Source organism: Bombus vosnesenskii, unplaced genomic scaffold (assembly GCF_011952255.1).
Source record: "Bombus vosnesenskii isolate JDL3184/JDL3185 unplaced genomic scaffold, Bvos_JDL3184-5_v1.1 scf7180000013273, whole genome shotgun sequence".
Lineage (NCBI taxonomy): Eukaryota > Metazoa > Arthropoda > Insecta > Hymenoptera > Apidae > Bombus > Bombus vosnesenskii.
The window spans coordinates 3126042-3149807 of NW_022882931.1; the positions used below are offsets into that span (position 1 = coordinate 3126042).

At 39.2% G+C, this 23766-nt stretch overlaps 1 protein-coding gene across 2 annotated transcripts in view; it reads right to left on the reverse strand.

The window, feature by feature from the left end:
• Positions 1-611: 611 nt before the first annotated feature.
• Positions 612-23766, reverse strand: part of LOC117231657 (fez family zinc finger protein 2-like) — a 28075-nt gene continuing 4920 nt past the window's right edge. For both annotated transcript variants that reach the window (XM_033490301.1, XM_033490302.1), the window contains exons 2-5: positions 23527-23625; positions 17181-17833; positions 16225-16501; positions 612-2295 (exon numbers count right to left, since the gene is read on the reverse strand). In XM_033490301.1, the coding sequence (XP_033346192.1) occupies positions 2039-2295; positions 16225-16501; positions 17181-17833; positions 23527-23625 (1286 nt within the window). In that variant the 3' untranslated portion in view covers positions 612-2038. The remainder of the gene's footprint in view (positions 2296-16224; positions 16502-17180; positions 17834-23526; positions 23626-23766) is intronic.

The window sequence follows — 23766 nt, forward strand, 5'->3', positions numbered from 1 at the left end:
ATTCACTAACCACCCATAAATTTGTATTGTTTTTGTTAGAAGAGATGAATTTATTTTGACTAATAATGTGCTGTCCACTGCTTTCTTTATCTACGAGCTTTTATCGAAACGTACAAGAATTAAAATGCAACAACTGTGTCAGTAGTACTTTTTAAGTAATTGAAATGGCGCAACATATGCGCCGATAACGGCGAGTGTACTGAACTGTTTAACGCTGACAATTTATCGCGCGTGATGATTGGAAATAATAAATTGTCACGAATTACTTTAAAAAGTTGACTTTTGGAAGAATTGGAAGTCGATCGTCGATAAAACAAAAATGATAGAGAATAGAAAATGAAATTAAGATATCTATCACGTGCCGATTTACCACGTATAATAATCGAGAGGAATATACTTTGGAAAATTATTATAGATACAAAAGATCCTTTTGTAATCTAAATTCAGAATACTAGGGATAGTGAATACAAAATAAAAAAAAGCTCGATCAATTTGAAATAAATCTTCTTTTTATTCGAATAACGGTGATATAAATTTTGCGTCAGAGTTGATTCAACGAATTGACTACGGGAAATAGAGTCAGCAAAGAAAGAAAGGGATTGATACGTATTACTGAGAAAGAATTACAAATGGTAACAGCATTTATTGTTAATAATAATAATATTAATAATAATAATGGCAATAATATTAATAGCGAATTCTCTAATTACAATAATTACATAATGATAGGAATGGTACAACAATAAAAACTTCAATAGCGTGAAGAGAGAAAGAATACAATTATTCTTCTTGGCGAGACTGAAAGAGGGATGATTCATACCCCTTCTTTTCCTTTCGATTACGATAAATCGTTTTCAAACGACGCTTCTTTCTTAAATCTCGTTTCTATTTATAATATTTATAGCCTCGATTCGTTTTGTGCTTTTTTCGTTTATTTATACTCGTATTTATATATGTATATATTTATACGCTTAGGCTAGGCGAGATACAATCTATGTGCTATTTACAAGTTCTTTTTTTGGTCACTGTTGCAACTTTGGAGTGGGTGATGCCCTTTCTCGAACGATAGGTGCTGAAGATATGCAAAATACAGTACGCAGCCCGTACTTTCTTACACGTTGTTCACTGTCGACGATCAAACGAGTTTTAATAAATTTACACAGTCGAATAAAATAAATTTCTCGTTACACTCTTTACAATACAGTACTATCATTCTTATACGCTACATTTAAAAATGTTTGCAAGTATCGTAGAATTCGATAAATTGTATTATTGGAAACAAACTCGTTTAATCGTCGGAATAAAGGTTGCGTAAATGTCTACGTAATAAGAGAAGTAGAGAGAACGATTATCGATACTTAACGAACGATTTAACACGGAGTGTAGCAACGCTGAAAACAAAAAAATTTCTCGATAAATTTCACCTTTCGTCTTAAATAGAATCCACTAAAAATACCTAACGATTCTATGTGGAAACAGCGGAAACGATTTCACAAAACAACGTAGACGAATCGAGTAAGGTGTGTGTTTCACTTAAGAAAAAGAATCGTCGAGGATCTAATCCCTTCCTATAATAGTACTTTCTTGCTCGAGCCGCGAGTAATGTGGAATGTACAGCTTTGGTAACAATTATGCGCGTATATCACTTTGCACACTTCGTTCCCAACCTGGAATAACGTATCGGAATGTACGGTTGCATTCCAGTCGGCGAGTCCTAACGCAGCTCTCGTTGAAGCCTCACACTCAATTGCACTCAAAAAAAAAAGAAAAAAAAAAGAAAATAAAACGAACGTGTCGTTCATCGAATTATTAAGTAATAAATACACGAGTTCGTTAAATGTACAGTTAATGCACACTCTTCTAGTGTATAAAGTTCTCTTGTAACTTCGACGACGAAGAAAAATGAGATCCGTCGCGTCGAAGACGTTTCGTCGATTGCACCATTTGGAAAGAATTCGATTAACATTCTTCAACCAGCTTCCTCTCAGAGGATAAAAGGTTTATAGTTTCTTTCTTTTGATTATCGTTAGAGAATTATTCACTGCATCATTGGTGGATTGCCGTTTGGTAAAGAGTTTTGACCAGGGATCGATGCGATCGACGGTCGTTGAGACGTGTTCAAATCGGCGTGCTGGGTCTCTCGATGCCTTCTCAGATCGACTTTTCGTTGGAAAGCTCGGCCACAGAGCTCGCAGGCGAACGGTTTGAAGCCCGTGTGCTTCCTCGAATGCGTAATCAGGTTACTGCTTTGGGAAAACGCCTTGCCGCATACCTGGCACTTGTGCGGTTTCTCGCCTGTGACAGAAATATGAAAATGTTAATGAAAAATAGTTTACATAAATGGTAAATTAGTATATTTCCACGTTAATTAGCAGAGAGTTTTCTTTGTTAGCCAACCGTCGGTAGTTTCACTGATAACTTACTAATTTATAATTAGAGTAAATTGATAAGTGACAAGTTGTAAGTTATATACTTCTGTCACGCAATTTTGATTTTAAAATTTGAATTTCTAGTTTTATATCGTATGGAATAATCACTTTACGCGTAACTTACATAATTTTTTTATAGAACTTTACCTCTTTTACTATTAAATTTGTTACCTCGCAAATTTATTAATCTTGATAATTTCTAATATTCTAATTATCTACCAGAAAATCCAATTTCTGGAAATAATTTCATGGAGTGAACCTTTGACGCGATTCATGAAAGTATTGAAATATTTACCATAAAAGCTTTTGTGTGTATGTATGTTATGATTATCAACTACAATTTTTCTCTATTCTGTTATAATTTCTTCGTTTTTCTTTCGACGCCTTCTTTAAACCTAATAATGTTCCAATAAAACCGCCGAAAGAAGACATCTTTCACCCTATATCTTATTTCTGCAGTCCGAACAACCAGAAAAGTACTCCACTATAGTCATAAACAAGCCACTGTAAAACCCCTGAATCTCTAGATAAACCTAACCCCACCAAAACTTTATACAAGTAGTGCAAGTCGATCGAAATCTCTCCAACGACAGGCTACGCTATTCACGTTTGCCTGGGCATTCTGGCGGTCAAGAGCGTTAATTCGGAAAGCAGAGGCTGACCCTTTAGTCGAGAGCACCTTGGCGATAGCGCGCGTACCATCGCCTACAAGTAGTACTAGCGAGGGAACGGAAGGTCGGGAAATACTCTTGGAGAAATTGTGGAGGTGTTCCACTGGGTGAGGGGGGTGGTATCAGGGATGCAGGGCACGCCCGGTCAAGATTTTCTCCCAAGCGAGAATCTCAGCCTCCCCGGCGGCGAGGCAAAGGGAAGAGATCGCAGTAGACATGGTGGGAGGGGGAACGTATAGGGGTGCAACCGGGTCTGAAGTTATGGTGGTGGGAGAACGTGCACAGTCGGTGGATGAAACGGGGTAGGGTAGTCGTTCGTTTCTCTCGTGGTAGCCGCGAGATCTGATTGGCGGCCGGGGGCGGCTCCAACCCCCGTGTTACCATGACTACCGGGGATAACCCCGGCGGTGGATCGCGAAAGAACGAGAAAGAGAGATCAAACGGCGGGGGTTGAGAACCGAGAAAGAGCTCGTCCAATGGAAAAAGGCTGGCAAAGAATGACAGAAAGAGAAAGAGGAATGATTTCGTGGAAGGAACGAGACATTCAATCGGATGGTTGAAAAAAAAGGCAAGGTAGAAGAAAGGAGGGAAGGTCTGTCGGAGGAAGAATTTCATGAACGGAGACAGAGGATAATACAATTGGAGGGGAAGGTAAGGGTGCAGGATCCGAGCAATGCGAACTATTCTGACGGAGGGCAGCACAGGCTCGTTAATGGACTCCCCTATTCCGGTTGCTACGTCCACTCCTCCGAGTTTGTCCGACAGATACAGGATGCACACACGCAAACGTGCGCACACAGCCTGGAGAGATCACTGTGAGGCGGTGGGTGGATCCATAAACAACTCGTTAGCCGAGCCTTCAATCTCGCCCCGCCGATACGACCGGCCCGTCGATCACCTTTGCGATTATACCTGATCGTTATCTTGATTTCTTTTCGGATAAACTGCGAGGCGTTTTGATTTTTGCCTGCATTCTCACGATACGATATGTTTCGGGTGGGAAACTCACAAGATGGAGAAACAGCTAGGAATTCTTTAGGATTTATCTAGATGTTTTACATTGAAGCGGGAGATTAAGATTGAAGGATATGACGAAAATTAAACATTCGGGACGATGGGGATTCGTTAAACGATTAACGTTCAAATCTATAAGAAGAACAAATTCTTCAGAATTCTTTTAGACACGTAATTTTGCAAAATAAGGGAAGATTGAAGAAAAGGGGTAAAAATAGACAGGGCGGTAGAGATTTGATGAAATAATTAATTAATAACTAAATCTACAAGATGGAGAAATAGGTCATGACTCTCTAAGGTCTGTTCCAATAAAATAAGATAACATTATAAAATTAGGAATAAAAATTACACGCAACCATAATTACATATAAATTTGAAAAAGAAAAATAGTCAAAGCTAGAGAATTTGCCTAACGAGAGAAAACGTCATCAAATAATGGGACTTTGAAATGGAGAAGAACCGCAATGATTCGGATACACTTAAAATCGAGATTCAAGGGAAGGTTCAGGGTTAAGGGTGAGTCGTCAAGGGCGTTTTGGTGGAATTCACCGGAGCCGGCGCTCGATGAAATTCCACGAAGTTCTTCGTGCCCGGATGAAACGGCAGAATGAATAGAATTTTCACGGCGTTAAGTGAGAAGCTGGAAAACCGGAGAGAAATGAAAGTGGAGAACGAAGTCTGAAAGTACCGTTTGGAATTTACGCGGCTGTAAAATCAAAAACTTTTCGTACCGAGGTTGCCTACTTGATATAAATCGATTCCTCTCAAAGAATCTCACCAATCATTTATATTTATACTTGAAATATAACAGGAGAAAAATCAAACCTAACTTCGTTGCCGGCTAAATACATAGATAAATATACAACATACAAAAAACTACAAAATAATTTAAACTACAAAAATTCTACTCTTTAAGAAATTCTCACGAAAATTCAATCTTCCAAATATTCGTTCAAGCGAATTTAGTTCTCCACGGAAAGCATCGAATGGAAGAATTCCCGGTAGTACGAAAGAGAAAGAGGAACGGGTCAAAAGAGAAAGAAAACGAAAACCTGGAAGCAGGGACGTCTCCGGGAATTTACGTGCTCGTAAAAATCAAGAACCGTCGGAGCTTTTGCACCGAGGTTGCCCTTTTCGTCTTCATCTCCCGGAGAAACCCACCCACCACCATGGCTCCGAAGCTTCGTCTACGACGTGAATGCACACCAATGCATTCTATGTTTCCCCTGGCCATTGCCTTTGGAGCACACCAACGACTACGAATCCGTATGTGGTTTGTCGTAACATCTAGCTCACGAGTGTTGAATACACCGATAGGAAACCATGTTACCGCTAAACAATACAACATGCAAACATTTCTTCATGCAACTACGTGGTTACAGAGAGAGAGAGAGAGAGAGAGACAGCAGTAGAGATTCCGTGCTCTAGATTTTTTAAAAGACACGTCTCGAAACGAGAAAAGAGGAGAAGGGTATGGAAGAAAGTTGAAACTGAGAGCCCCTGAGGTTTAAGACGCCATTACACCCCTGGGCTGTCGGCCGACGCCCCTAAAACTATATTAAACTCCCGGAAATCTTGCGAGGGTCCTCTCTCCTTCGCTAATTCCCTCCCTACTTCTGCGTTCCTTCTGCCTGCCCCTACAGCAGTGCCCACTAGAAACATCATCCCTCGTGATCTTTCAACCCTCTGTTTCGCCCGGAGGAACTCTCGAGAGCGGAAAACCAAGACGGTAGTTTGATCGCTTCCGCCATCGGGACGACCAACTTTTCGATCGTCTCGTTGTTGAATGGACTTGTTTTGACGACGCGTCCATGAAACGGGGATATTTCTTCTTCTTTCTCGAGGTACTCGTCGATAGGATAAATGTGAAGGAGGGAAGTTTTGGGAGATTCGACTAACACATTTTGGAGATTTTGTTTTTTGTGACCAAATATAATAGGAGATACAAAGGATATTAAAGTGCATAATGGTGTAATAGAGATTTTGTTTCTTGCTATTTTCAGATAGCAAATTAGTTTGATTGTTACTAAAGGAGTGCAAATTTTTATAAAATCCGAGTAAAGAATTGGAAGCTAGATCGAGACTTGTTTCATTCTTTAAATATCGTAAGGAGTACTTCGTTTAGGATATTTTGTATAATTTTACATATTATGCACATCCTGCACAATTTACATTTAAATATCTAATGAGTTAATAAAATAAGATATAAAATAAACGATTATGTATAATACATCATTTCAGAAACTACAGAATATATTCTTCCAGTAACGTCGATCAATACTTCACGCAAGAAATCTATTCCTTTTTCGCAACAATATACTAATAATACAAGACTATTATAGTGAACGATAAAAGAATTTAAAACCTTTGTTATGTTAGAAAAATATTCAAATTTTAGTCTACGTTTAAATTATACTGAAGAATTATTTTAAGATGATCTTTAAATTACAGGAGGGAAAATACAATACTAGTCTTTACGTCACATGTTTTGACAAATTTGTCATGTTCATAAAATATTTTAAATATTTGAGAGAAATTATTTCTCACGGCAGAATTATTTTCATGATTCTGCTTAAATTTGAAGAGAAGAAACGAGGCGAGTGGCGCGGAGGAGTGGCCAGAAAAGAGAGACGAAGGTGAACCGGACTCTGGCTGAGGCATTGATTTCCTCTCGTCTTCATCGACCACGTTCCGACCCTCTGGGGGCGTCCCTACCCTCTAACTGAAATCCTCGCGAGAGACGAGAGAAAGAAAATCGAAGGAAAGTACCATATCTCATATTTCATATCGGGGGGCAGCATGGATTTTCTTGCGCGTCTGCAAAGCTTCGCGTAAGCGTTACCCAGCGATGTCAAGCGAATCTTTTCCCAGCTAGAGCTCTGTTTCTGTCACAAGGAACAAGGGAAAAGAATCCAGGTGCTTTCAATCGGAATCCCCGTCCATGTTTTATTTCGATCGAATAATGGGATTTCTCGCGAGAATCTTCGAGATCCCCAAAGGATTCATCGTGGAAAATTATTGTGATAAATCTTGATATTTTATCGAATTATTGAAGAAACTGTGATGATATAGAATGTCAATTATCAAGGTCGGATTTGAGAAAAGTTTATGCCAGAAATAGAAAACGATATTATATAATGAATCATTAAACTTTTCTGGAATTTACTTGTATCTTGATATAGCTGATCTTAGTTGATCACTGACTGACTGAAGCTAATTGGGTCTGGCTGATCTTCAATTATTCCTAGAACTATCTAGAAACTATCAAAATATCTGAATAACTAAACGACTACTTGAAGGGTTTCTCTCGAGTGCTCGAAGATTCCAAATCTTGTATAACAAAAACAGATTCTAAGGATATTGACTCGTAACATTAATATTAATCCTGCTACAATGTTTGAATTTTTCTCATTCCAACAAATACAAAAATTTTATTGTTTGAAGTAAAATTTTAATAGAAATGTGACGGAGGAAAAGAGTACCGATCCGCCACAGAAAATTAAATCGAGCAATTATATCACGATCATTTGTTCATATTTATATGAAACAGAAACAATTCTTCTAACGACAGGAAAACTTCATTAGGTAGAAAATGATTCGAGGGCGCAGCGAGATTAATTATTGGAAGATATGAACTGATAATCCCATACATTATAATCGAAACCAAAATATTTATTCATTATCACCTTGTAGCAAATAATAAATACACGAAGATTATATTAAAAATTCATCATAAATCCATACGCACCCCATTTATTACCCCAAATCATAAAATCACTAACTATAAACTTTCATTTCCATCAACTAACTAAGAAAACCACCCTCAATATCTATAAAAGTTCTTATTCTTGAACGATTCTATAGCTTCATCCATCCAGTAGCGTTTAGTCAACGAGTGATAGCAGTCCCATGGGTCAGTCGGATGCAACAACTCGGTTGTATTTACTATTTCACGCGTACATGAGTACTCTATGGCAGACCAGATGAAGTGACCAGCTAAAACGCCAACACGATACGAACGCGTTGTCGACGCAACTACATCAACGAGTACAAGAGTATATGTGTGTTTGCGTTTTACATGCCGCCACGTAACCGTCCATGCTACATCGTTTTCACTTGCTGATACGTATACAGGGTGGTCGCGTTGGTGAGTGGATGCAGGGCCACCAATGACAAGAGCACAGCCCTGGGAATTTGCAGCGGTCAGGCTGCAGCTGGAAATGTTTTGCACGGTACTGATATTCCGGCTTGACGACGAAATGCATGGTAAACACGAAAAAATCGTCGGCCGGCCCGGTTTCTGGGAATGAAAAATATCGTTACTTCAACGACATCGAAAGCGTTTTAATTCTCGAAGATGGATGGATAAAATGTTTCTGGTGCATCGATATTTCCAATGAAAGATGTTGATTAACGAGCTATTGGAAATAATTAAGAAATATTGTAATCACCTTTGGGAGAAGAATTCAAAGATCAAATAATTCGATAGCTCTTGGACATCGAATGAGGATGTGGAAAAATTTCACTTTTTTAGCTATAACACCGTAATAAGTCTCATAAAAATGGAGAATTTCTTTCATTAAAAGATATTTTAATATTTTCATATCTAAACAATTTACCCAACTTGCATTGGTAATATGTAAAGTTTACTAAAATCATCAGCTATGCATATAAATATAAATTTATAATTCTCGATTTATTTTTGCATGTAGAATCATCGATCGATCAGTTGTACCACGATTTTGGGTACACCTTGTATATAACATCTTATCAATTAACAATCTCTGCTATTTAGAGAGAGAGAGAGAGAGAGAGAGGGAGAGAGCGAAGAATACATGTATATCAATTCTACTAAAATAATTTTTGAATCGTTCTAATTTGATAACTAGAAGCTGTAACTTCGTATTAATCTTTCGACTGACATAAAAGGGAGACGCGAGTAAAATTAATTTGAATAGTGTACGTGTAATAATGGTCCATTATCTTGCACACGTTATAATGCAGATGCGTTTCTGATTGCCAGTACTTGATCGCGATAATTCAAGAAGGGAGAAAGCCGGGTTCGAAGCGAAGCAAGGAAGAAACACGATATCCGAGCTAAGTCTGTTAGCTCCTTGTGCTTTCAGTATACCGCAGGGATCCGCCGTAATAATCCTCTCTCCCGGACGATCACGGAGGATGTATGGCTATTAAATTATTACAGCGTCGATCAACATTAGGAATCGTGACAAATCCGATCTGCGCGCGAAGGCCCTTCGCCGGCCCGCTTTCCGTGTGCGCGCACCTTAATTGACAATTGTGACTCAGACGATTTCCTCTTATCCGCCTATTGAGATTGCTCTGTCAGGGAAACCGCTAATAACAAATCCCTTATCGACTGTAGGCGAATTACGTGTAAGCTTGAATTGTTCCAAGAAATTGAGTCATTTACAATGCATAAAATAAATAGACATGACACTGTTGAAAAAAGTGAAGAAAAAAAATGTTTCGAATGAACAATATTATATATATATGGATAATTCAAATAGGTTTTCATTAGGTAATATATTGCGAGATAAAAATTCTGAGGTGTATTACGAATAGTAAATGTATTTCTCGCTTTATTACAGTGAGCAAGTCCTTTAAAATATTTTAAAGTACTTAAGGTGTCCTAGCAGTTAGAGCTCTAAAGTAAAAATGACGATTACTATTCTTGTTGATAAATTTGATTGACAAAATAACCAGTTATTGTAATTTTGCGAATTTTTACGAGATTAATAACGAGTTCTTTTTTAGCATTACTTTAGAAAAGTAGACAAAAACGATTATTTAAGTATGTAAGACACACTTCTGTAACTGTGTTCTTATTTAGAATTAGAAACTAAAAATGACACAAATGTCGCTTGACCTTATTTCACCAGTATTACTTCTGTAGCGAATACATTTTATTGCTCAAATACTCAAATACTTAAATACAGATTACTGCTCAAGACTTTATGCTAGGGATATATTATTATATCCAAAGAGATTAAAATACAAAAAAGATTTCGATTCTCTATTTGCAGTTAACCTGTATCAAGGGAAGGATAAGATACGTATGAATGCGTGAATGCAACGCTGGCATTCTGGGTGCAGTTAATTTCAACTCCCGAGGCTGGGGTTGGTTCGAACTGCCGGTTACGCGGATAGGTGGAGAAGCGAAAAAGGAGGATACAGAGGGATGAGTGGCGAGATATGGCGGGGCAGGTGGAAGGGGCTGACGTGCTTCTGGCATGTCGATATCCCTGGAAATTTAATCATGCCGCTTCACTATGAACACTATGCGCCACTCGCCGCTATATGGATGATGCCTTGGAACCGTGGAACGTTATACTGGCGAATTTGCATGTTTAATGCAGTATCGGTTGCTTATGCCGCCTCACCGGCGTGACATTAAATATAACGCCGCGCAGTCTAACGAACACTAAGGTTCTATCTATTTACACCCCTGTCTAAAGATGGTTCACCCCTTGCAGTCTGAAGCTGGAAAACCATCTTTGGTGACAGATCTTTCATCTTACATTCGTTACGTTCACGTCAATTTTCTTAATATTGAAGAACTAATCATTGTGTAGAGTACAATATTACGAATGAATTGTGAATTTGGATTTTCCAAAACAAAATTTCTTCTTCTACAGTAATTTATACAATAAGAGATTCGACAAGTGACAAATTGTAGATCATAGATTTCCGTCGCGCAACCAATTTTTACAATTTCTTATTTGAAAGATCCAAAAATTCGACAAAGAATTCGACAAAGACAAAATTTCTGTTAGACAAAAAACAATCCATTAGGTCTGGCCACTTAAAAGATACTCTCTGGATACAAGAAGGACTAGTTTAAAAAGAATGGAAGGACCAGCGGGAACACGATTCGTATCGCACGTGAACTATTATTTCGTCGACGGAGGGGTACGTGGTCGTCGTTAACGAGCCGTAAAGACAAAGACAGGGCGAAAGATGAGGAAGGTGGAGCGAAAGGCGTGGGGCCAGTGCCGCTCGTGCGGAGCATGTCGCGAAGTTTAAACAGCTTAGAGGGATGTTGCGGCGCCCCCGATGCTTGGGGCGCCAAGTCAGCCGGAAACCTCTAATAGCCCTGTCTCGTCTACATAGGATGGAGAGGAATGAACCTATACAGCAGACTGAGACAGAGTAACACAGCCGGCATACGGTGAACGCGGCCACAAAGGTGGCTGTATAGGTTGCACGGTTGTATCTCGTCGGGTATACGATAACCGCACCCTCGAGGTGAGTTTGAGGGAGACGTTCGGCCAGGTATCCCTACATTAGAGCCGCCGCTAAATTCATAATACGACGGCAAAACGCGTCTGTATCTCTTTCATGTTTATAGAGTTGTCTCGTTTAGTTACCGACCCGTCCCTTTAACCGCAAACTGGAAAACTTCCCACATTCGAGAATTGCTCCTTTATCTGCATTGACCAGGAATTATCGTCTTTTAAATTTATTCTGAAAGATCGTTCTTTTAGACAGAGTTTGTCAACATGTAGGAAAATATTAGGAACTGTGAGTTTTTAATTTAGGAACATCATTTATTTTTGAGCAGCTTGGTGAGAAAATAGTGTAATGGTAGTAACATAAATGCAAGAATATTCCCAACGATAACGAACATTCCTAACTATTTGAAAAATTTTTGTACAAATTTACAGATCTTTGTGAATATGTGCAGCGATTGACATGTTGTAAGCTATATAGTGTTCAAATTGGAGTAAAACAAGAAAAAGTGCACTGTTGTAAATTTATAAACCTATTCCTAAGTCCTATTTCTACTGCAGTTCTAATATTAGCAGAATGGATGCTGAATCTTAATCCTCGTCGTTTGCCCGATAAAATACTGTTTTCTTATATTTGCGACATGTTGCACCGAATATCGAGGAACGGTTCGATCGAAATCGACTCCTGAGTTGATCGAGATAAAACGCTGGAACGTAGTACGAACGTCCAAGGAAATCGGGAACGAGGAAATCGATAACGATTTACGACGAGCGTGATTGAACCCCTAAAAACGAGAGCCACCGCTTTGCAACTAAAGTGCACAGCATTTCAGGGAACGTAAACATCGAACTTATATATAGGATAGTCTATGTGATGGGATCGAAAACTGTATAGACTGTATGGTAGCCCTCGCCAATCTTCATCCCTATGTCGACTTCGCACCGTCGGTGGACAGGTTGTGTTTATTGTGAAAACACCGAGGTCACTGTTGCAAGTTCGATCGTAGTGGCAAGCATGTGTATTTAAGCGCGCATGCACCCTGCAACTTGATGGTCCTGATGCTAGGAAGACACGCATTTTGATCGATAATATTTTCCTGTAATCAGAAGCCCTGCTCGCAAGCTACACGTTCATGTAACTGATCGCACGAGCTACTAAAGTTCCTCCGAAGCGTGTTTCTCAATGTAAGGGAGCTTGCAACCAATTTAAGTTCTCTGATGCTCTCTGTTAGAATTCGTGGCATATTACGAAGCTACAACTTGAAATACCATACAAGCGTACATTAGAAAAACGAAATTTTTAGCATTTATAATTGTCAAGACTTGTAAATCTGTTTGGTTCTTCGAAACATCTTTCAATTATTTAACATTTTGATTTATGAATCTGTTAAAGAATGTAAGAACTGACAAAAAGACACTGTCATTATTTCAGTGTTTATATCTAAAAGCGTATAATCCCTATGTTTCTTTAACAAATAATATAAACATATTGATTCCACAAAGAAGATAGTATTGCTGATTCTCGTCAAACTACTATTGCTTTAGACAGTTAATTTGATGGAATTTCTATATTGTTACCAAAAATCCATCAGAACATTCAGACACTTCTAAACGATATGATACGCTAAAGAAATAAAACCTATAAGACAATATCATCACCTACCGTTATCAAATTGGGGAATCGAGTAGATTCTTCATCCTATCACCGGCTAACGAAACTTATCAACGAGTCTCTTAGTTTCCCCAAATCATCAGGTCGGTCCACGCTACTCGAACGCTCACATTGGCGCGAGCTACAAAGAGAAATATTTTCCTGGGGCCACGAAGGATCATCAGAAATAGATAAGTTGAATGTTTTCTCATCGGAGGCGGTAGTGTGTGTGGCCACTTGTCGGTCTGTCACCGGTTCGTCCGTACCATTCAAGCGACTCGTCAACCCCTTTTGCAGCCACCCCGGGACCCCGCGCACTTGACTGGTAGGCCAGAACGCAGCCGAAAAGGCGCAGCTAACAGCGAAGGTAACGCGGAGTAACGCGCGCTCGACCCCTCGCTAGCTATTCCGGCTGCTGGCTCGCGCACGAACAATATTTGCAGAGCTCTTATTCCCGCACTTCCCAGCCCTGTAAGCGCCGTTTCAGCCCCCTCGCCTCGCTGTACGCGGCTCCACCAAGCCTCCGCGTTTCTCTCGCCGCCCCTCGTGTGCACCAGCAACCACCTACCTACCTACCTACCTAATAATGATTTTACGTTACGCCATGCCGGTCCCCTGGGAATCCGACGGTGCCGCACCCTTATTGCACATGGCCCGTGCTCACGACGAACGGAATACGGAGGGGGACAAGGGGCTACTGGAAAGAGAGGACTGATTATCATTAGCAGCGGAGTCCCAGAACACCCTCGGTTTACTGCTTGACGCACGTACGCACGCCACCTCGAGGTCATGCCAGTGAGGGATTTCGTTTTACGGATTGAATAGTAGATTGGGAGTAGGATATGGACGACGTTCTAAGATTTTAATCGAACTAGTTAATAGTGGAATTGTTGGTTTTGTAAAGTATAAGAAGAGAATTTAACTCCTGATGATCGTACTTGGCACAGATATGGATAGTGGTCGGAGTTAATTATCATTCGACGAACATTGATAACTCAATGGGGGGGGGGGGGGGTGTTCAAAAAGCTACAATGAAATTTATTATCACTTAACTTTCGATTTCGTAGTGCACGTCTTTCGCTATTTTTTCCTCCTTTTATTTTGGAGTATTTCCTATAGAATATTTTAAGACGGGATCTAATTGAACCAATTTGTAAAGTTTTATTAATATTCACATTGTTAGTATGATAAACTATGAGAATTGTTCTCTGTTTCAGTGGATGAAAGTATATATACCACTCTTAAAAGCTAAAAATTAATTGACGACTGTAGAATAATTTTATATTGGAAGCAAAAGGAGATATGTTATAATTTTGGAATAATTTTAGAATAATCTTATATTGGCAAATCTCTCGAGAAAGATACGATGATGAAACAAATGTAGGAAAAAGAGGGAAACGTAGACGGTAAAGAAAATTGCGTCGACCAGCAGCTCTTTCGACCTCCCTTGAATTTTTCATCCCTTTGAATAATGAATTAAATGTTCCGTGGCGACCCTCGAGGATGTAGTGCGTGAAGGTGACCAGCGCGTAGACAACGGTCCCATAGGTTGTTAGAAACCAACAGGAAGTGACCATCGCTTTGTATCCTCTTTCGACGAGTCCTTCTTCGGTTGTTTCACCGAACGAGGGTGAATGAGAGGGAGGCGAACGACAGTTAGAGCGACAAGGTGGCGGAGAAGGAGGAGCGTGGGGGAGGACAAGGTGATAATTTGATAAGACATTGGGAGAGTTGCCATGGAGACGATACAAAACCCAGGCTCCCGACTGGAACACTCCTTCGCCTGTTCCTCTAGCTTCCTTCCACCCTTGGAAGAACCTACTGCTCCTGAAGGAGCATCGCTCCATCAGCCGTGAGACACCTAACTGCCAAGTGTCCCAACACCATCGCCCACTCACCTACGACCACCTAAGGGATGCTCCCTTGCATGGACTGGTCTTCAACTTTCGACAGAGATGCGAACTGTCGATGGCAAATACGGAAAGGGAAGAGGGTAAACGTTTTCTCTGACACGCCGTTAAGAGACCTCGATATGTAAAACTTTTCGATTGATCTTGGATGACTGTGTTTGACGAAGTCTTTGAAAATTTATATGCTTTAAGAACCAAGAGATAGAGATTACACGAAGGGGGTTCTGTATATAAAAATGTCCAATTGCTATCAAAAGACTATGTTTGAGCAACAATGTTGTCGAAACGTTTTATTATATATTTTACGTGATAGAAATCTAGACTAAACGAAGAATGATACGAAGTTTCTGCATGCAAAATATTTCTCTTTTGGTTTTGAATAACCACGTTCGACGAGGTTTCCAAAACTCTTTATGTTTTAAGAATCGGGATTTAGAAATTTTAATTAATCGAAGAACTTAAGAAGATTTCTCGCAAAGCAAAATTTTTAGTTAATTAAAAATTTTGATTAAACGAAAAATTCTTTAAGAGAACAAAATAAAAGTTTACATCCAGGATGGTTGTTTCTGGAGAATAGAATGTTCGTGTTTCCCACGAAAAATTTTCGTCATAGAAAAATTTCATCCAAAGATTGGGGGTCTAGTGTGTCAGGCCAGATCATGAGAGCAAAGAGAAAGACAGAATGATGGGCACCCCGAAAGACATTACGATTATTACTGAGTGAAGCTCGCAATGAGGGGCTAGCCACCCCTAAAACTGCATTGGCCACATGTGCCACGATCCGACTGGATCCTCTTGCTTACGACAAGACTCTGTCCAGACGGTTAACTACATTATTTATCGTACCAACTTGCTCTGCTAATTGATCCCCGGCATCCCATTTGCGATCAACCGAAACAAAGAATTCCATGTGTACGATTGTAGATATTAAAAGTGAACGCACACGATTTCGCATGGCTCCAATAAAATAATATAAACATTTTCAGAATTCTACAGAGATCTTTATATCGAAGATTCATAAATTAATCGCATTAGTGTATAGTTTGTAAAATTTGTTTTAAAAAATGTAAATCTTCTATATTTTTTACTAAATAGATTAAATAAGTAAAATTTTGATGTCTTTGTTTTGGGTGCATTTAATTCCTAATTTTAATTCGGATATTTTATAACATTTGTTGTAATAATATAAAGCTTCTGGTTTTTTAACTAGCATCGAATTGGTAAAACTTTATATTATATTTAGGGATTTGCTGAATTTCTAATTTTAATTGAAAGCACTTATTTTAAGGAATCACTCACCGGTATGAATGTAGGTGTGCTTCTTCATGTCGCTCTTCTGATGGAATCTCTTCCCACAGAACTGACAGGGGTACGGTCTCGTGTCCGAGTGGATTAAAAGATGAGTACTTAAAGTACTGGAACGCTTAAATGCTTTGCCGCACTGCTTACACTCGAACACCTTCTCCGCGGAATGCACGGCTCTGTGTTGAGTAAGGCTGATTTCATGGCCGAACGTTTTATTGCAGAGCTCGCAGGCAAAGGGTCTCTTCCCATTGTGCGACCTCCTTGCATGCACCTATAAAAAATGCGTTCTTCGTAAGAATTTTTTAAAAAGACATTTTAAGTTGTTATATCTTCACTGGATACATATATCTCATACAAAGCATATTTGTGTACAAGATATTAATGAAATATATTTTTACAAAATATTAATCAAACAAAATGCTAAGTTGTATAATGAAGTAACCATTGCTGAGAAATAAGCTATTTGGGACCCATATTGACTAATTCCAAGAATTGAGGAGTAGAGATAATCGTTAATGTTATAAGCATTATTTCTATATGACAAATAAATTTACAGAAGTGAAAATTAATTATGAAATCTGGCTAATGAAACAAAGAAATTTCTCAGAAATGCATTTTAATATCTCCATTCAATAATATTTAGATAGTATTTTTGTTTACTTTAGAATTTAATATTATTTATACCAATTTATTGTAAATGAACTTATAGAACTAAAAATTAATTGTATACCAAACTAATGAAATGGAAAAATATGCACAAAATAAATTTCCACGGAATTAGTCAATTTCTTTTCCAACAGATCCAAATATCATATTTACGATAATAGTCTCTTCTAAAACAATCATGCAAATTCAATTCTTGAAACCAGCAATTCGTCCTTCCGCGACTTTATTCGATACATCAAGAAATTGCTACCACCCGGAAGCTCTTCTCATCCGATTAAACCCACCTCAAGTCCGTGAGGCGTGCTGAACATCTTGTCGCACTTGACACAGCTGTAGACGTCTCCGAGCGGATGATGATGGAGCCCATGCGCGGTGTGGGTCGAGTGCAGGCCAGGGTGACCTGGATGAACGCCACGTAGCAATGGATGCAAGTGCGGAGGTAACAAATGATGAGGCAGCAGTTGAGGATGCAGGTACGAAAGGGGATGATGAGGATGAGGTGGTAACAGTCCACCTTGAAGATGAAGAGGTGGATAGAGAATGGAGGATCCTGGTGGAGGAGGATGTGCACCGATCGACGTTGTGTCTCTGTGCGGTGATGCGTTTTGAAGATGGGCAGAGGGTGGATCCGGCCTGAGAAGAGCGGAAACGCTGAAAGTGTCACCGGATTTCTTTGGTGGATTCGAGGTGGGCGATATCGCGACGCTGGTTGGAGAAGGTGTCGTGGATGAGCGTGGAGGACTCGACATGGCATCGCGATCGTCTTCGTCGCCGACTTCTTCGACGTCTACGTCGACTTCCTCCTCTTCGACGTCCACGTCCACCTCGGCATCTCGACGATCCGACGGAGGAGAGTCTGGACAGGGAGAATGAGATGGAGACGGACTTCTTGTTGCTGGGGAACCCACCAGACGGCCCACTCCGAAAGACAATCGTTCTGAAATGAAAATGCAGCGGCACATGAGCTAGAGAACAATTCAAATCATGTTGCTGTTTTGCCTCGGAGTATCAAGATCGTTAGGATAAACGTAATGTAAGAATAAATAAACTCCGAGCAGAACAATGTCGCCACTACGTGCAACTGTCAAACAAAGTCGAATTTGAATTTTCCGACTCTCCCCCGATCAGTATAAATAAGCGAACGCGATCGCAAGGAAATGAATTACAGTCAGTTGTCGATCAGTTATCAACCAGTTATCAACGAATTATCAGCGATCCTATTTTGCGACTTATACACTGTCTTAGCGAATACGTTTGTACTAGCGTCTCTCGACATTATTTATATTTATTAATTTATTTAATTCTTTTAAATATATTCGCCGGTTCCGACAACGAGCAATCTCGTTCATTAAACCTCACCGACCAACCATCCTCTACACATAAACCTTTACAAAAACATTGCCTCCTGTTCTAGGTAAAATATTTATTTGTAGTCCGAAGAATAAAATATCGATGAAAAGGTCGGTAAATTATGTACTGTGTACTGTGGACTGATTGGTCGTAGTGTAATAGATTTTTCTTATATAATTCTGAAGATGAAGCACAAGGATTTTTATTACTGGAGGAAACTTTCATATTTCAAATCAAATCATCTCATATTGTGCAATGAAAAGAGAAAACGGAATGCATTTGACTACGTCAAATCCAAATGATACATGAAGTTCTAAGCGTGGGCGTAATGAACGCAGAATGTTAACATAACAATTAATACAGGATAAAAACCGTGAGACATAATTTATTTTACGACTAGAATATAATATAAATGTATTTATATAAATCTGAATGTAGAACGTGTAAATCTGTACCAAAAGTGTAACAATAAGGTCTTTATGAGCATCAAAAATGAGGTGACATGTTTCCAACACAACACAGTAGTTAGATAATACAGAAGAATCAGAGGACGGAAAAATTCGGTTGCTCCGGAAGAAGGAGTAAAACAGAATAAGATTTGAGTCACGTTCCAGGTCCTTTTTCCTTTACTAACCGTACGCTACAAGGAGTGGACGGTTAACGAGGCATCACGAAGGAAAATCGAAGCTTCAATTCGTTAGCTAACATCGAATCTTATCTGATCGAACCTCGATACTAGATTAGAAAATTCTGAAAATTAATCACAAGTGAACCAAAATCCAGCAAATACGTTGACATTCATAATCACACTTCAGATAGATTATCGCCACATACGTGAGTATTTAAATCAGAACAATAGCAACAACGGTACGAGCGATCATCAAGGCGATAATCAGCGGAATGTATTGATAGGTTTAACGCCGAATACGCGTCTGGTATTTCTAATAATCGAGAACGGACTCTTCAGGCAGTGATTTACGACCTTCATCGGTCAGAAGATCCATTGCCGTTTCTCTATCACGAAGAATGAGGGCGTTCTGTGTTTCCACCCTTCCAATGGGGAACAATATCAATCCAGCTCTTCTAGGATGCACGGTGTACACCCAGTATATTATATTTATAATCCGCGCGCGTGACACGCGGTCACGTGCCTGGGTATATAATGCACCGGTCTCGGTTAATCGCATTTAAAGCTCTCCACCATTCTCGTTCTGCAAGGGCCGATTATTATCGTGTCTCCGGGTGGCGTTGCAATCGAATCAAAATACGTCAGGAGTCTCGGTAGAGTAGCCTAATGTAATGAGAAACGCCTGCGAGTCTGCCGAGGACTTCGTGGAAAAAAAAGAAAAAATTTCACGATCCTGCGGGAGAAGTTAAAATAGGGGATGATTCGATTAGGGATGAGTACACGTGAACAAACCTTTGGGATGAATCTAAGATACGAAGACAACAGGAGAAAAATATGACAAGTACAGCTTTGTTAATTTTCTGATTTCAATGTCGCTTTATGACTAAAGAAGAGTATTTTAATATGGAAGCTGAAAATGAATACAAACTATGATAAACTTTGTAAAATTCAAACATACAACTATCAAGGTGAGGAGCAACGTTTTAATATCTTTAATGCTTTAATATTATAACAATAAATATTTTGAAGATTATAAAGAGGTCGGAACAATAGATGATCAGCTCCAAAACCAATTAAAAAGACAAATTTAGTAAAATGTATAACAAGGAATTAAATTTATTATTAATCTTTCGTAAAAGATAAAGAAATATGGTTGGTCATGTTCTTCTCCTGAACTGCTCATATGAAAAGACGAAAATCTACTCGATTATATTTCGCTTATTCATCGTATTCGATAAGAGACAGATAAATAAATCAATTTAGATTACTTAATACTGTTTTATCAATAACAGAAGTTGCAATTGTCGCAAATATCGGATTAAGCTATTATTAAATGCTTGAAATGATAGACGAGTGTAATTGAATCGATGAGTTGAGGAACATTCCAGAACAGATACAAGCCTAATAAACCCGTTTTAAGAAATTTAAAGAAATAGCTTTAATTTTCGTGTGTCAACGGCATTATTGATGTTATAATTCGTTTTTAATTTGCATCTGATTACGTTAATCCAGGTGAACGTTTATATGTATGTATGCCCGATTATGGTTACAAATTGCTAATTTTCAATTCTATATATTTTTTTTTCAACTATAGATTCTATCGATAATTCTGATTTGATCGAATACGGAATTAACACGAGGACAAACTAAATAAACGGAACCTTTATGACCTCAGAACACAGTCTATAAAATCTCTCATAAAACCCTAAGTATCTGAACGGGATATGGTCGAAAAAGTCGAATGAAACTGAGAGCAGCCGAAGAAGGCGAGAGTGGCAATAATCGACGCGGAGCAAAGGGTAGAAGACGAGTCTGGGGCAAAAGCGAAAAGAAAAAGGTAGAGGAAGTCCGGACAGATGGTGACTCGGGGCAAGATAGGAAGAACTGCTTACGCAAATGCCACGTCTGGCCCTGCTGGAATGCGGTAAAAACCGACGGTGCAAGCCGGCGAGAAAAACCGTCACCATCGTGGCAACCGTCCGGCAGATGGGTTACTTTGGTCCGGGTTCGGCAGTGCTTGCATACGCTTGCACGCCTCAACACGCGTATTTACGTGAACGTACATATACATCTGGTAGCTCATGGAGGATTCGCTTCACGTTTCCGCCAGCTACGTTTCTATTCGAGAGCGCGACGCGCGCGCGAGCCGAAGCAAAAAATTCTAGAAACGCATCCAACGAAGTTATTCTTTTACGAGAACGCCTCTGATCGAAATTTTATAACGCACTGGAATAGAGAAATGGGGAAACTGGAAGAAGTAACTGTTGAAATTTTGATTCTCGTTTCTTGATTCAAAGGAGATAGGACACGAAATCGATAGATAGTTTTGTGATATGTAATTTTCTTCAAATAATTCTTAATATATTTACGAAATCATCTACGCGTCTTTTAATATAAATTGAAAGGTTCGTAACAAAAATGATCCTTGTTGTTGTTTGCCTCTTTCAAAGGAAGCATAAGGATACTGCAGCATCCTCAGATTTTCTTCAACACATCTGAACGTTCTTTAACGAAACGAAATTGTAACTAATTTTTTATTAACAAAATACTATTGTCACAACTGTGTCTGCATTTATATCGCAGAACAACTGTATTTCGTTAAATTATAAATCGTTATGTTTAAATATAAGTTATTTTTGAGTGATTGACAGGCAAATCATGATTGTTATAATTTTACGAATATTACTCCAAGGAATTCAATCGTTTGGTCGCACTAGCCGTCGTCACGATTTGTCTGGAAGTTGCAAGATAATTTACAGAGACGCAACAATGGATCCGCAAGTAGCATCAAGAAGGAGGCTCGTGACAAGGGATGACAATGATGGCGATGCCAAAGATGCTTGTGGACGTGGATTAATAAAGGAAGGCCAAGCCGGGGGAACAATTAGATCGAGTTAACGGCCAACTTTAATCTTCTGTCGTCCGTCAGTCGTTTACTGCGTAGCGATCTGCCGCTATTAAAGCCGTTACACACTTCACCGTTTTCAAACCCCTTCCGTCCTGCCTACCAACGTATCGAAAGAAACTACGACTTTTGTATGGCAAAGACCGCCATCAATGAACCCAAGTGACAGGAAGATGTGGGTTTTCAAAAATGATTCTTTCATCCTCGTGTCACTACCTATTTAAATCTAATCCTTGGCTGCCTTTCAGTAGCAAGATCTGAAATATCATACGAAACACGAGGAAGAAAAGAAAGAACATCGTGAGGGTATCTGGACATCGATTAAAATCTCTGACTACGAGATGAAAGACGCAATAAAGAATAGTTCAGATTGTAAGAAATAAATCATCGAAGCTGCTCGATCACCATGTTAACGATGCATTATACTCGTCTACGATACGATTTTCAACACGGTGTACTGATCTCAACGATTAATCAAACCTGTCTCCTGCTTGATTAGTATGAATTTGTAATTAAAGACACGTTTATCCGTAAAAGCCTGATTCTGACTGTCTTATCTACTTCGAACGTGTCCAGGTGGACAAACAATTCGAGCATACGATACGACCGTAAATGTTTAAAATATTATAAAGTAATACTTCAATGAATTGCTTAATTCTCACCCTATGAGTCTTCCTTTACGAGTTTCTTATAAATTACTGAACAGACGTCTTCGTTTTAAAGAAGCAAGGAAGTCTCGCAGCTGAATGACTTAGTCGATCATTCTGAAGATTATCTAGGTGGACGCAACGTAATGAATGGCCACGTGCACCAAGGAGTCGGAAGAGAGGATGAGCTATATGCACGAGCGTTTAACATGACAAGATGTTACTAATTCAGGGTAGGTAGAACTGAGATGCCGACCGATGTACGAGTACAAAGGGGCCGACGGCCCGAATCCCTGTACTGCGCCTCTAATCTGCTCCAATTGGGACGGCAGGAGTTAGAAGGGCCGATGTCCCTCCGCGGTATGACGCGTGCTACCATTTATCCCAATCATCGGACGACCGGTCGTTCTTAACGATCGACAAATAAAAACTACTACTCGTCATCCGGGCTGAGGAGGAAGCTGAACGGGGCAACAGGCCGCCCATCTACACCTTCTTCGGAGCTGGCTCTTTGACGTATTAAAACACCATTAAACCGAACGAATTTGTAATTTCCTGATCAAAATGGACGCCCACTGTTTTTTTATATGGATAACACAGTAAAACCCTCCATTAAGTGTTTTCTTTATAATTTCAACTCACATATCGCAATGAAATTTTTACAGTACTCACAGAATATTATTAAACACTACACCACGGAGTATTAAATAAATTTGACATTTTTACTTCTTTTCGAAAAGAAATCTATTGTTTATATACGCATAGGAAATATTTGTACATTTACAGTTAAATTATGTAAAAATGTAATAAATAAATGTTTAAATTTAACGTTTGAGATAATTAAAATGTATCGTTGGATAATTCTATTAATTCTAAAATTAATCACTAAATTAATTTCGATATTGTGACACGGGTCGCCTATATTGGGATTTGCGAAATCAGGAAGCTTTAAACTTATCTCTTATCTGATATTGTAGCGATATGTGCTAATTATCCGAAAATTGGCTAGACAACATTCATATCTTTTAATCCTACGTAAAGTAAATTAACGTAAGATCTGTTCCAATTACCCTCGAAACTATCAATGAGATTGCACGTACCTGAATGACTTTTGGGCAAAGGGGGTAGGTTCGTGACCTCGGTAGCATTTCCGAAAGGAGCCCACAGTCTGGGGAACATTAAACGAACGTTGCATCCTCCTGAAAGCAGAAAAAGACCGCCGTGAAATATGCTGCCACTAGAGATATGGAGTTCGACTCAATGTTACGTGAAATCCTGGTGAGAATACGTAGGAGAACCAGAGGAGGAAAAGAAAGGATGGAGCATATTTCTGAATCGTT